We start from the raw sequence: 14966 nt of genomic DNA on the forward strand, positions 1-14966 counted from the left end.
GTGTGCAAGTTCAGAAGTTGTTTTTTAATTTTTTTTTTTACAAGTTGCTTTACGTCGCACAGACACAGATAGGTCTTATGGCAACGATGGGACAGGAAAGGGCTAGGAGTGGGAAGGAAGCGGCTGTGGTCTATTAAGGTACAGCCCCAGCATTTTCCTGGTGTGGAAACAGGAAACCACGGAAAACCATCTTCAGGGCTGCCAACAGTGGGGTTCAAACCCACTATCTCCCAAATACTGGATACTGGCCACACATAAGCGACTGCAGCTATTGAGCTCGGTCATTAGAAGTTTCCCAGAATGTTATATCGATGATGATGATGATGATGATGCTTGTTGTTTAAAGGGGCCTAACATCGAGGTCATCGGCCCCTAATGGTACGAAATGAGACGAAATGGAATAACATATTAAAAGTCCAAAATCCTCCACTGACCAGAATTCAGAACGTGAGGACGAAGAATGAATGGGTGGATATGAATTTAAAACAATCAGTGGATGTGACTCGCAATGCCTTATATTCACAGAAACTGACATAAAACAATAGTATTACTGACCAAGGGACTGCTGCTATAGCATAACAGTGAATTGATGATGCTTGCAGTCAAAAGGGGGTCCAAAATCCAAGTTATTGGCCCCTCATAACAGTACTTATCGCTAGGAAAGTAGAACCATGGTATTTGTCATGTTGCGGTACTAATCAAAAGTAGCAGAGACTCGCGATATTCCACACATTATGGTACTACACACAGGTTATGATATTTGACATGTAATACAGACCTATAGTGTTTCTCATATTGCGGCGCCATTTACAGCCAACGCAAACCTATGGTGTTCATCACATAAGAGTACTAACCGCAGGGACCTGCACTATTCCGTGGTGTTCCTCAAATAGTGGATACTAATCATAGGCAAGGCAGAACCATGGTAGCTACCATCCCATGGTCCCACTCATACGGTGGTACTAATCACAGGTACTGCAAAAGCCGACCTCGCGGTGCTCCTGTGTGCTGCTAATCACAAACCTATTTGGTACCTAATATAGTGGTACTACATGCAAGTAAAAGCGACCCATGGTGCTCCCCGCGTGGCGGTACTAATCACAAGTAGTTTTATGGTTCCAAGAAAATCATCCCTTGTTCGCCCCTTTTAGTCAACTCTTACGACAGGCAGGGGATACGGTGGGTGCATTCTTCGTCTGCGTCCCCCACCCACGGGAAGTTGTGTGTTTGGTCCGCGAGAGGTATTTTATTTCCCTCAAGTCTGCCGGCAAGCCGGTTAGGACTCCCCTATCCGCCACCTTGGACGCAGCACCACATGGGAATATCACCTCTCCCCCTGCTACGCCAGCGTAGTAGGTTCGTGGAATGTTATATCACCTTGCACTCATCTCTTGAATGCTTTCTTCTTCTTCTTTCTTGCGAACCGGCCAAACTTAGGACCACGCCAATACCACTTCACTTCCTTCTAATCATCCCTTCTTCCTTCCTTTTTCTCCACAGTGCCTTCATTCTTTCAGAACGTTGCGCTCTTCTCTCTTCAGTCCATCTTTCCTCAATGCGCTCTTTCTTTTCTTCAACCAGAACTTTTATGTTGGAAAGTCTTTTCCTGAATTGGTCTCTATCACGACATTCTTCATCTGCAATTCCTAACCTCTTGAGCTCTTCCTTCATCTGCTTGGCATATCCCCCCTGGCTCTTCAAGTAGTATATTTTATTAAAAATTTGTTTATTTAACCTTGCTGGATCCATCCTGACCATGTGTCCATAGAATCACAGCCGTCTTTTCCTTATTGTTGTTTCCAGGTCTTCTGTTCTTTTGTATATCTCCTTATTTGATCGTAATCTGTAGTTCCCATCTACCACCCTTGGGCCGTAAATCCTCCTCAATATTCTCCTTTCAATCTTTAGTAGTTTTTCCAGGTTCGTTAGTGTTGCAGTTTCCACTCCATACAGAATCACTGGTTTTACCACAGCATCATAATGTCTTAGTTTTGCATTGATGGAAAGATTCTTTATGTTGTAAATGGTTTTGGTGGCAATGTTTAGCCTTTCCAACTGAAGTCTTCTATTTTCCATGGCCTCTTTATCCATCCCGTTGCTGCTGATAATCTCTCCCAGGTATTTAAACTGCTTTGTGACCTTCACTTTGCCATATTTCGTCTTCATTGTTCTCTTCACATAATTCCTGTCCGTGCTCATCATCTCTGTTTTTGTGAAGATTTTTAAACCTGTTTTCTCAGCTATCTCCTGTAGTTCATTTATTGTGTTATTGCTTCCTGTTCTGTCTCAGCGAAGAGTGCCAAATCATCGGCAAAGGCCAAACACTTGGGTTTGACATGTTTATTTTTACTACCTATTATAGCACCTGAGTCATTATGTTTCCACAGTGTTTTCATGACCTTATCTAGAACCACGTTGAAGAGTGTTGGGGATAAGCTGTCACCCTGTCTCAGACCTGTTTTTATCTGGAAGGGTTTGCTGATCTCTCCTCGAAATTTCACTTTGGATATGGTGTTTGTTAGTGTTAACCTAAGTAAGTTGAGTGTTTTTTGATCGATGCCATATTCTCTCAAAATTTCCATCAATGTGTCTCTATCTATTGAATCGTATGCTTTTTGAAAGGCAACGAAGATGAAGATGTTCTTTGGTCGCGCATTGTAATATTTGATTATCATTTTTAGACTCAAGATATGATCCTGACAAGAGCGCCCTCTCCTGAAGCCACCCTGATACTCTCCCAACTTGTGGTCAATTTGCGGTGTCAGTCTGTTCAATAGGAGTTTAGAAAAAATCTTATACGTGACAGATAAAAGTGATATTCCTTGGTAGTTGTTGACATCTGTTTTCAGTCCCTTTTTATGTAGCGAGTGTATTAATGCCTCTAGCCAGTCTTCTGGTATTTTCTCATCTCTCCAAATATTCCAGAACAGTTCTGTCACTTCAGTGATAAAGGCGTCATTGGCTATCTTCCACAGTTCTGGTATTACTCCATCTTCACCAGATGCTTTGTTGTTCTTTAGGGAGTTTATTACTTCCCTTACTTCTTCCTCATCTGGTGGTTCAGAATCTGGGTTCTGGATTGTGTCCTTCTCAATCTCCAATTTGACCCGTGGTGATTCACAGTTAAGGAGGTCTTCAAAGTACTTTGCAAGGATCTCACAGTTATCTTTATTGTTGAGGGCAAGAGTTCCGTCCGTTTTCTTGAAATGCAGGCTCGGTGCTATATAGCCTTTGATTCTATTTTTAAAGGCCCTATGGAATAAGCTGGTATTGTTTTTCTTGAAGTTTTCATCCTTTTCTGTGACTTCTGCCCTAAGGTGTTCTCTTCTGACTCTTCTCAGTGTTTGGTGGGTTTGTTTTCTTATTTCTCGTGATTTTTCCAAATTTGTCACAGTCTTATTCTCATTCCATGATTTCCATGCCTCAAATCTTTCTTTGATTGCATTTTCACATTCTGCATTCCACCATGCATGCTTGCTTCAACGTTTCGTAGATGCTAATTCAACTGCTGGCTCCTGCAGATCTTTTGTCACTTCATTCTAATTTTTTGGCACCTGTAGCTTTTTCCTGTATTCTTCCCTCTTTTCTTGGATGAGCAATTCACAGTCAATTTTTGGTACTCTATTGCCACAGATATGTGTTTTTCGTCCGGGTATGAAATTCATCTTAATCTGTGATAAGTAATGGTCTGATGTTACATTAACTGCTTTTCTAACTTTGACGTTATGAATTTCCTTGTAATTGTTCTTGGATATCGCTACATGGTCCAGTTGAAATTTGCCTAGCAAGGGGTTTGGTGATACCCATGTTTTATTTTTGTTGGGGCGTGCTTTGAAATGGGTAGACATGAGTTTGAAGTTGTTCATATTGCATAAATTGATCAGTCTTTCACCGTTTTTATTCGTCCTGTTGTGTGCCGGATAATGTCCAACTATTTCAATGTACTTCCTTTCCTACCCCACTTGTGCATTGAAGTCCCCCCGGAGAATTTTGATGTTATTTTTTGGGATCTTTAGTATTTCATCCCCCAGTTTGTCCCAAAACTCTTCAACCATATCGGGGTTCTTTTTATTATCCTCATTTATTGGTGCATGAGCATATATCAGCGTGTATTTCTTATTCGCTGATTTGATCGTCATGAGCGATGGTCTTGAGTTTACACTCTTGAAGTCGACCATAGTGTTTAGAAACTTTTTGTTTACTACAAAGGCTGTTCCCGGTTGCAGGACACTTTTCATGATCTTTTTTTCCGGCCTTTCCTTTGAAGATTCTGAACCCATCTGATTCAAAAGGTTCTTCATCCATGTACCGCATTTCCTGGAGGGCCAATATCGAGATGTCGAGTCTATGTAGCTCCGCTGTTAACTGTTTCAGTTTTCCAACCTGAATAAGGGAGTTGATGATGAATGTTCCAAAATAGTATTTTCTCTTATTCTTGAATTTAGCAATGTTCTTGTGGTGCTCTGATTCACTCACAAGCTTCAAAATGTCAGGCACCCTGGAATCCGAAAGCCTGATTTTGTCTTCAGGGTAATTTAATTCGTAAGAAGCTTGTTCCATGATATTAATGTTCATTTTAGGGATTGGACATAGTCCAACATTGTACAACTAAGGTTGTTAGCCTTAGAGGGCCTCATGATGTTTTCTGGCGAAAGGCAGGCATTTCCTCCTACCTTAAATACGTATGGTTTTCCCGCCAATACTCGGGTGGCTAACCCACTGGACGATGGGGTCGCCACATCCCTACGCCTTTCGAACGCTTTCATTATAACAGAAATGAAATACAATTTCTTTGCTGAATACTAATTTAGCTGACTCCAATTAAATATACTGAAACATTTTTATTCCTTCAGATTATCAAAAATGAATGATATATTGCTACCAGTTCAGTGCATAATGCTCTGCATGGTAAAAGGCAACATTTATCAGTCGTAGGTAAAGAGGGTAAGTTGAGTGACTTCAACTGTAGGCAGATATTTGGGTGGTTTGTGGTTGACCAAGAGGTGAGTACTCAATATCACAACAGGTTCCTCATCCATGACGTATCACAATGGAAAATCTGACCCACCAGTAGAACAGCAGGGAAGTACAAGAAATTTTGTCACTGATCTTGCCTGGATCCATCTCTGGCAAGATAAAGTGTTCAGAATGCACTGTGTTTCCTGGTTTGTAACTCATCTTCTTGTCCCAATCTCATCACTGGTTTTAATAATATAAAAGTGACTGAGGTATGAGCAATGCTAGTCACAACAATCCTTATGTAGCCAGTTCTTGTGATGAATGATGAATAATTTTAACTCATAGGGTGAGCTGCTGCATGCATTTCAGTGAGTTAGCTAGCTCCCTCCGTGGATCAGTGGTAAGAGTGTCGGCCTCCAGATCCCAAGACTGCAGGTTCAAACCTGGCAGAAGTGGCTGGATTTTTGAAGGGCAAACAAAAGTCCATGCAGCATTCAATAGCATATGATGTCTGAATGTAAAAGATCTCTGGTGACACATATGGTGTTTACCTGACAAAATTAATTAAAACTCAGCCAGTGATCACCCAACAGAGATTGTCAAATCAAAATGCCTGCCCTCGGCAGCTAAATCCATATGATTATTATTATCACCATTAGTGGACTTGGTGGACTGATATGTAACAACACCTTCTAGTTCAATGAAGAAAGCACCGCAAGACTAACTCGTACCTCATTTCCCTAATATGCTTCTTCAATGACACCTAGGCTACCTTTCAGAACTGATGGTGGATCTGTTGAGGATCCAACCAGTCTGTAGAGTGAAGTCTCAACGTACATCAAACTGTCTTGTTCAGAAAGTCGGTGGTGGAACTGTCATGCCCTCAGTTGCTCATCATATCGCACTCCTTGAATGGTGAATGCTACAGAGATCTGTTAGTTCACCATCTGTATTTTTATCTTCACGGAGTCTTTCTTGACCACTGTACCATGTTTAAACAGGATAGCACACTGTGTCATCAGATCCAGAGTACTAAACAATAGGTTAGAGAAACAAGAAAATGAATTCTCCATACTGCCATGGCCCCAAAACTCACTAGACTGTAACATCAGTGAACAGTTTGGAATGAGCTGGAATAGACTGCGAGGGTACTTATCATTGTAAGAACATTCATGTCACATCACTTTCCCTCTCACTCTCTCCTTATTTCGCTGTCCTCCACTTGGCATGCTTGATAGCCAACTGTTTTACGCACTGCTGACATAACAAATGCAGAGTGCACTAATCGTGGTGTGGACAAAAATGACTGTTAGTGGTGATGCCTCCAGGCAGGGGGGCGGGAGGGGGAAGCACAGGCTCCACTAATGACCCCACATGGTTACTGTTAGTGACTGGTTAGGTTCTGGTTTACCAAAAAGCACTGTCAGTGATAGGGTTAGGTTAGAGTTTGGTAAGGTGGTTCAGCAACCTTCATACATATTACCATACCATTAGAGTTAAGACCTCATACTACCTTCCCACAAAGTAAGAGGGGTGTGCAATGCTGATGCTAGAAAGGGTGCAGGCAGCAGTAGAGAGCAACTAGGCAAGTCAAGAGGGAGCTGCCACTATCTATACTCCTTCACTTGGGCTAATTATGGCTCATGTTGGGAGTATCACCACACATTGCAGCCCTAATAGTGCTCCATGCCACAGAATGCCCTGGTGCAGGAGTGGGGCAAAGCATGACATCAATGTAGTAAGTGCACCACTTATCAGTGATAAGATATTGTTTAAGAACAAGCTGCTCTTGCTATTGCTTGATTTGTAGTTTAAAAACAACGTGGGCACCAACTCTGTGCATAGAGCCGAGGTGGAATAAGGTTCCCTCAACTTAAATGGCGTTATGGTGAAAGGTAAATAATGGAAATTTTAACTCACATTACTTGTAGAGGAGAGATGTCTCAATTATGGATGCCAGTGAACTACTAACCCACCCAAAGAAAAAACAAGTATGTTTATTTTTATACCCTGCAGCGGAGGACAGTGGAATTTTAATGCATTCGTTACCACACTGAAGATAAGCCTAACCTCAAATCTACACAAGAGATTCAATTTCGCGGCGCAGGAAAATGCAGATATGCGGTATAAATGAAAAATATCATATTTTGATTTATTTTAAACAGTCTCAGAAGGTGAAATGAATATAGTATATGTAGGCCTACTTACGTTCTTTCTCGGGAGAATCGTCCGAGTGTTGAGAAGCAGAAAATGACATGATTTTATTTACTGGAGTAACAGTAAATTACAACTAATCACACTCTCCCATTTCTCCTACTGTCAAATTTCACTGTTGTATAAACAGTCGTCTCTTACGAATGCTTCAAAATCGCAAGCATCGCAAGAGCTGCACCAACTCACAAAAACAAATAGCGATAAAATCAAACATCACAAATATAAACACACAGATATTCCCATACCACGACGAAGAGACCAGGGAGTTTACTTCCTGAAAATTACCCATATGTTGCCAATAAAAATATCTCAAATCGCTAATTAAAATAGTCGTCGAATGTCTGTATTATTTGTAGTGACATCTTCATTTCTATAGCTCATAGCTCTATTAAAAGGTTCAGACAGGGGCAAGACTCATTGTGAATTAACGGAAACATCATATTACCTTGACGAAGAATATCTTAAATCTCGTTTGATTGGCAGTACTGCTCTCGAGATAGTTTTGTCTCCATTTGCAAAGTAAAACAAACATGATCCTTGAAACAAGCGCAAACATTTAAATAAGAAAAGAAAACGAACACTTCGTTTTCAGAAGTCGAAAAGTATTTGGAAGAGCATTCTTTATGAAATGCACACTGAAATCCGAACTGATAAATAAATTAGGTGTTCTTACACATACGTCAGGAATTATTCCTCGGAATTCTTCATTTTGATGATGTACAAATTTAATATACCATGTGTTTATATGCTCATCACTTATTGATATCTCTATTCAGCTATGTAAGTGCCCTCCAGAATGTGACGACCTGTACAAGTCCTCCGTATGAGCCTGCAGGCTTGTTGGAATTAACTGAAATGAATTATTCTTCTTGCTTCCGAATTTGGCCAACTGTGGAGCACGTTAAACTTAATGCTTTCTGGCCAGTCTTCTTCTTTTCGCTTCCCAGAACTTCTTCATTCGTTCACTCCTTATTTTTCTCTGGTGTTCTTTGAATTTCTTCTGCGTCCTTCTTAACCTCCTCCACCCATTTCATTGTCCTCCTCAATCCAATCATGTATTTAAATGTCCTTTTAGTCAGGCGGTTGTCATTCATTCTGACGAGATGTCCGTAAAATTTCAGTCTTCGTTTTTGCATTGTGTCCGTGATCTTTTGGGAATACTTGTAGAAATCCTCATTTCTCCTTTTCCTCCATGTTCCATCTGTCGTTTTCTGAGGACCAAGAATTTTCCTCAGAATTTTCCTTTCCTTCTTCTCGATTTCTTTCAGTTCCCCTTTTTTATTTAAGATAAGGCATTCTGAACCGTACAGCCCCTCTGATTTTACAACAACGTTGTAGTGTTTAATTTTAGCTTTGTAGGATATTGCCCGTTTATTGTACCTGTTCTGTGTCAGTCTGTAGGCCAGTTCCAATTTTCTAGCTCTTTCCTTGTTTGCCTCCTTGTCTAGTCCATTGGATTGGATCAGTTCTCCCAAATACTTAAACTTTTCTACTCTTCTAACCTTTCCACACTTCACTTCCATGCTTTTCTCTCCCTGATGTCGGTGCTCCATGTACTTTGTCTTTTCGTAGGAGACTTTGAGACCTGTTTTCTTCGCAATGTCATGAAGAAGCTCCAGCATCCTTTGGGCATCCTCTCTGTTTTGAGCTAAGAGAGCAAGATCATCAGCAAAAGCCAGACATTTAATTTCCAAGTTTTGTCCCTTGCACCCAAGATTAATTCCCTGTATGCCTTCTACTTTCAGAGAGTTTTCCCAGGTTCTTACGACTTTCTCCAATACAATTTTAAACAGGATGGGTGATAATCCATCTCCTTGTCTGACTCCTGTCTTTATTTGGAATGGATCAGAGATTTCTCCAGCAAATTTAATTTTTGAGAAGGTGTCTGTCAAGGTTTATTTTATCATTCCTCTCATTTTCCTGTCGATTTCAAACTCTTCTAGGACATTAAATAATGTCTGTCTATCAATTGAGTCATATGCTTTTTGGAAATCAACGAAGATTACTACTGTGTTCTGGCCCCTCAATGCTCTAGTCCTTAGAATACCCTTGAGGTTGAATATCTGTTCTGTACAAGACCTCCCTTTCCTGAAACCAGCTTGGTATTCTCCAATGAGAGAGTCTATTTGTTCTTCAACCCTGTTCAGTGGCACTTTGGAGAATATTTTGTACCCGACTGAAAGTAAAGAGATACCTCTATAGTTATTAATATCCATTCAGCTACCTTTCTTGTGGAGTGGGTGGATAAGCACACATTTCCAATCGTTCGGAATCCTTTCACTTTCCCAAATCTCTTTTATGAGGTGATGTATTCTATCTGCAGCCACTTCTCCGATCTTCCACATTTCTGCCACAATGCCATCTTCCCCTCTTCCCCTGGTGCTTTGTTGTTTTTAAGCTCTCTGATTACACATTTTATCTCATCTAGACTTGGTGGTTTGGAATTTGGACTCTCATTGGATAAATTCAGGGCAGGCAATCTTTCATGCGGTTCTTCACAGTTGAGCAGTGTTTGGAAGTAGTTAGCCAAGAGCTGGCAGTTTTTTTTTATCATTTGTTGCTATGCTACCGTCTGTTCGTCTGAAGCACAGATTTGGTGGTGTGTATCCCTTTAGGTCTTCTTTGAAGGTTTTGTAGAACTCCCTGGTGTTGTTCCTTTTAAATTCTTCTTCTAGCTTCTCCATCCTATTCCTGTCATATTTTCTCTTCTCTGTGCTTATGATCCTAGCTGTTCTCTTCCTTGCTTCCTTGAAGTCTTCCAAGTTCTCACTGCTGCTGTTCGAATGCTATCTCTTCCAGGCCTTTAGTCTACTTTTTAATGCATCGTCACATTTTTTGTTCCACCATCTATGTTTCCGTTTCCTTGGAGGATTTCACAAACCTTCAGCAGCTTTGTTCATTGAATCTCTGATTTCATCCCAGTTGGTCATCCTTAGTTTGGATATGTTCTGTTGGTTTTCCAATTTATTCTGCTCCAGAGTCTCTATATTGATCCTGGACTTCCTTTGCTGTCTTGGTTTAGATCTATTTGACTGGAATCTTACTTTTATCTCAGAGAGATAGTGATCCAAATCAATGTTCAGGCTTTTCCTTACTTTGACATTTAGGATTTCTTTCTGGTTTCGTGCTGTTATTGCAACATGGTCAATCTGAAATTCACCCAACATTGTATTAGGAGAGACCCAAGATTTTTTCTTATTTGGGAGAGCTTTGAAATATGTGGACATGAGTTTCAGGTTGAATTGTCTACAGTAGTCAATCAGTCTTTCGCCATTTCTGTTCGTTCTTCTGTGTGGGTAATCTCCCACGACTTTTCTATGTTTCTTTTCTTTGCCTATCTGAGCGTTGAAGTCCCCGACCAAAACCTTTACATGATATTGTGGAATTTTGGAAGTCATATCTTCAAGAGTTTCCCAAAATTCATCCACCTTTTCTGGACGTTTCCTGTTATCTTCATTTATAGGGGCATGTGCGTTGATGATTGTGTAAGCTTTGTTGCCAGATCTAAAGGAGAGAAGTGAGAGCTTCTCTGTTGGTGAGGTGAAATTTATGATGGACTCAGTAATGCTTCTTTTAACTACAAAGGCCGTTCCTAGAACTGGTATGTTAGAGTTGTTTCTTATTGCAGGTTTTCCTTTATAGATTCTGAAACCGTCTGACTTAAATTAATTTTCTTCCCGTTCCTTTATAATACTGGTAAATTGTTTTAATTTCCCGGCCTGTAGAAGAGTGTTCACTGTTCCCAATAGGTGTTTTTTCTTGGGTCGAATCTTCTGCATTGAAGTTCTGGGAAGCTCCGACTCTTCCCTACATGATGTTCCAGGCTCTCCAGAATCCGACAGCCTGGTTGCACTGCTCTTGGCAGTGGGGGATTTCCATTTCTGGGTACCCCCTGGAGTAGTTTTTCCTGAAGATGTTTCCATCATGCCTTAAGTTGAAGTTTGGCGGGAGGGCAGGAACAGCCTGCTCCTCAGAGTTAAAACTGAGGTTGTAAGCCCCAGAGTTTGTTCTAGGCTGCCCCTTACATGGGGAACAGACGCCCTTGTAGCCGCCCCTCACCTGAGAAACAGACGCTGCTGTTGGATAGTGTACTCATACTATTCCCTGAGTACTGGGCTGCCTCTTCCGCAATCTCCACCGTTCCAAAGTCCATCTTCTCCGCTGTAGATTCCGTTGAGGTCTTTGCTCGTAACCCTGAGCTGGGACCCTTACCAGATGTTACACACTGGGTCAGTGTGCTCTGGGACTCACACAGGCAGGGGCGCCAATCCCTGGGCAGGGCTGCCTCCGAAGAGGGTCCCTACCTGCTACCTGGAATTGAAATAAATGAATGAATGAATGAATTAATTAATTAATTAATAAAACCACTCACATCAGAGCAAGGACAGCTATCCACCATTCTTTCAAAACTTGAAATTGTTTCAACTGAAATATCCATAGATTTCTAAATAAACTGTTCTGCCCACCCATTTCAAGTTCTGAACTCCAAGCGAGTTGGCTGCTCAGTTTGAGTCATTTAGCTGTTAGCTTGCATTTGGGGGATAGCATGTGCTGGTAAATTGTTTTAATTTCCCAGCCTGTAGAAGAGTGTTAATGTTCACTGTTCCCAATAGGTATTTTTTCTTGGGTCGAATCTTCTGCATTGAAGTTCTGGGAAGCTCCGACTCTTCCCTACACGATGTTCCAGGCTCTGTGCTGGAAGCACTGCAGATGGTTTTCCATAGCTTCCTGTGTTCACACTAGGTAAATTAATTAAAGCCACAGTCGCCTCATTCCCAATCCTAGCCCTTTCATGCACCATCGTCGCCATAAGGCCGGTCATGTGTCACTGCGACGTTAAAAAAATACCAGTACAGTACCAGTATATTTTCTTAATTATGGGCTGGGAAGACTTGTAACAGAAAAGCTTCTCGACTAACCAGTATATAGTTAAAAAATAATAAAGGTGTTCTTTAATCCACCTATTCAATACTTTAAATTTCCACTTATAGTGGTTATATAAACAGACTATCAGTTAAATGGGACATGTTTCGCCCTCAATTTAGGGCATCTTCAGCCTAAAAACAATCTTCAAGAGTACACATTATATTGATATGGAAGCTAAAAGTTTAGCCAGTTACTAAAATTCAGTAAATAAAAATGTGAAAAATGATACATTATACAAAGATGTTAATGGAAACACTGTCAATGATTAAACCATAAACTATTTTGTCAGAGACTAAAACTTATTCCGTTAAAAATTCTAATTAAAATGGTTCATTTAAAATTGTTAATGGAATACCAAAGTGACAATGACATAATGCCAACAACATGAGGGCATGAAACACAAGCACAAAAATGAATGTCATAAATACAACATGTTCAAGGCCGCTGATGAAATCGTGAGCAGAAGGTGAAACTGAAGCATCAGTTGAATTATTGGAGAAGGGGCCCTTAGCACCGGTAGGCAATATTATTGTCTGAGACCTTGTCAGGAAATGTCAGTAGATACTGGAAAATATTCTCTGTAAGAGAAGAAAAGGAAGGATTTATAACATATAATAACCAGTATATTCTCAGCTGCTAACAGAGAGAAGGTGGATTGACGTTAATAAACAAATAAGATTGAATGGAGATTTTAAAAGTAAGAAAGAATATGAATTATTACAAATGAATTTCATTTCTGTTCCATATTGAATCACATTTCTCTCATCTCTTTGTTATTACCATTCCAGTAGAGGGTATAGTTTTTACTCAACTCTTTCTACCCTTAACCTTCCCATTTAGTTTCACTCAGTCTTAGGACTGATATTTTCCTTCTCTCCATAATGTCCACTAACTCTTCACATTTCCCAGTCAAACTCAGTGTGTTGTCTTCTCCGGGGTTGTTGCACAATCTCAAGGCTTCACCTATCATCAGGCTGTAAGCCAGCATACCTGGTGTGGGTCTGCGGGTGCTGTCTACTCTGATTTCTTTCTTTGCATCCGAGGCTCGAATAAGTGTTGAAAGCAATTGCAGTTACTCTCCAACTAACTTGCTAGGCCTAACGTTACAGAAGATTTTCTGTCAGGATTACCTCCCTTAGCCTTTAGCAGTCCCTTGCCACATCTTCAAAGCAGCAGCTTCCAGGTGAATTTATGTGTCATTTCCTACACATTGGTTTCAACAAGCCCCCTAAGGGTAAGAAACTGTTTGATAGTAAAAAACAGTTGGTCCAACAAAAGAGTCAGTCACAAGATTACCCGTTACAGCTGGGATGGAAAGAGCAAGACGGTCATTGACTATGTCATTACATAAAAAAAGAAGTAGACTTGTGACTGATGTCAAGGTGATTCCAAGTCAGAACCTCAATAGCGACCACCAGTTATTAGTAGCAAATCTGTAAGACATTAATGTACCAAAGATAACAACCAGGAAATTACCTAAGATGAAGGTGTGGGAACTACAACAGATTGGAAAAAGGACTGACTATCAGGACCATATAAGAGGACAACTGCCTACAGAAGAAGTGGAGAGTGGTGAGGTAGAGTGGACAAGATTTAAAAACACCTTGATAAAAGAAGAAATAGAGGTTTGTGGGAAGACAAGTGTGAGAGTAAGGGAAAAAGAGACACTCTGGTGGAATGAAAGCGTAAGATCCTCAATAAAGGAAAGAAACATAGCACAAAAAGAATGAGATAGATAGAAATCCAAGCCAGAACAGGTAAGGGATGAGGGGAAGATCAGAGACCTCGAGCAAGTTTACCGGGACAAGAAATTAAGAGTTAAAAGAATAGTAGAAGAGGGGAAGATAAAGTGTTGGGAGAAATTTACTCAATAAATAAAGGAAGACAGCAGAGGCAATATGAAACTATTGTTCAGAGTGATCAAAAACAAAAGGCATTCAGTTGAAACCATCAAAGCAATTGAGGATGCTAATGGAAACCTGGCCACGAAAGAAAAGGACATCAGAGAGGTTCTGAGGAATCATTTTGATCACCTAATGAACAGGACAGAAGCAGATCAGAGAACAAAAGAACCAGCTGTTGAAACCTACACAGAGGAACCTTACATTACATGGGCAGAAATAGAAGCAGCCCTTAAGAAGATGCCGCAAGGGAAATCCCCAGGAATCGATGAAGTCAGCACAGACATGATTAAAGCAGCAGGAGTCCAGGGTTTACAATGGCTACACAGAGTGCTCAAATTAGTTTGGAAAGATGGCTAGATACCTACTGATTGGAGCAATGGTGTCATTATCCCCCTGTTTAAGAAACAAAATCACCAAAAATGTTCCAACTACCGGGAAATAGAAAAGACCCAATCCTGCACCAACCTGCCCCAAGAGAAGATCAAGTAAGGCCCAATGTGAACATCAATGGAGAAAATCTTAGAGTTGTAATACCCTTCCTTATCCAGGAAGTATCCCCTCTTCTAGCACAGACATTGACCTTAAAGTCCAACATAGAAATAAAACAGACAAGAGTGATTGTATTGATGACCTTGATGGGACTATACCTGAAGGGGAGAGGTATTCTATTCTGAAATAGTCTGGTTTGCTTGTTTGTGGAACACAGTGAAGAAGGAATTAGCATGGTATTTACAATGTTAGCCATGACAACTGCCAAAGAAAATGACTGATATGAGACTGGACTGAAATCAGTGGTGGCAACTGGCTATCATACCAGAAGAAATTTGATTTAACAGTTACATACTTTAAGCTGTGGTTTTTCACAGGAATTATTGTGGAAATTGAACAAAACAAAATTTTTGGAATTGAAACCTGCCACTATTTATTACAAAGCTGCCAATGATGCTTCTTTCACAGTGAGTA

General features: G+C 40.5%; 1 protein-coding gene across 1 annotated transcript in view; it reads right to left on the bottom strand.

Annotated features, from left to right (window-relative positions):
• xmas (RRM_XMAS2 and SAC3_GANP domain-containing protein xmas) overlaps positions 1-7295 on the bottom strand; it is a 224530-nt gene extending 217235 nt beyond the window's left edge. The window contains exon 1 of the mRNA XM_067154007.2: positions 7168-7295. Coding sequence (XP_067010108.2) covers positions 7168-7216 — 49 coding nt within the window. The 5' untranslated portion in view covers positions 7217-7295. The remainder of the gene's footprint in view (positions 1-7167) is intronic.
• Between the last annotated feature and the right edge of the window lie 7671 nt (positions 7296-14966).

Source organism: Anabrus simplex, chromosome 9 (assembly GCF_040414725.1).
Source record: "Anabrus simplex isolate iqAnaSimp1 chromosome 9, ASM4041472v1, whole genome shotgun sequence".
Lineage (NCBI taxonomy): Eukaryota > Metazoa > Arthropoda > Insecta > Orthoptera > Tettigoniidae > Anabrus > Anabrus simplex.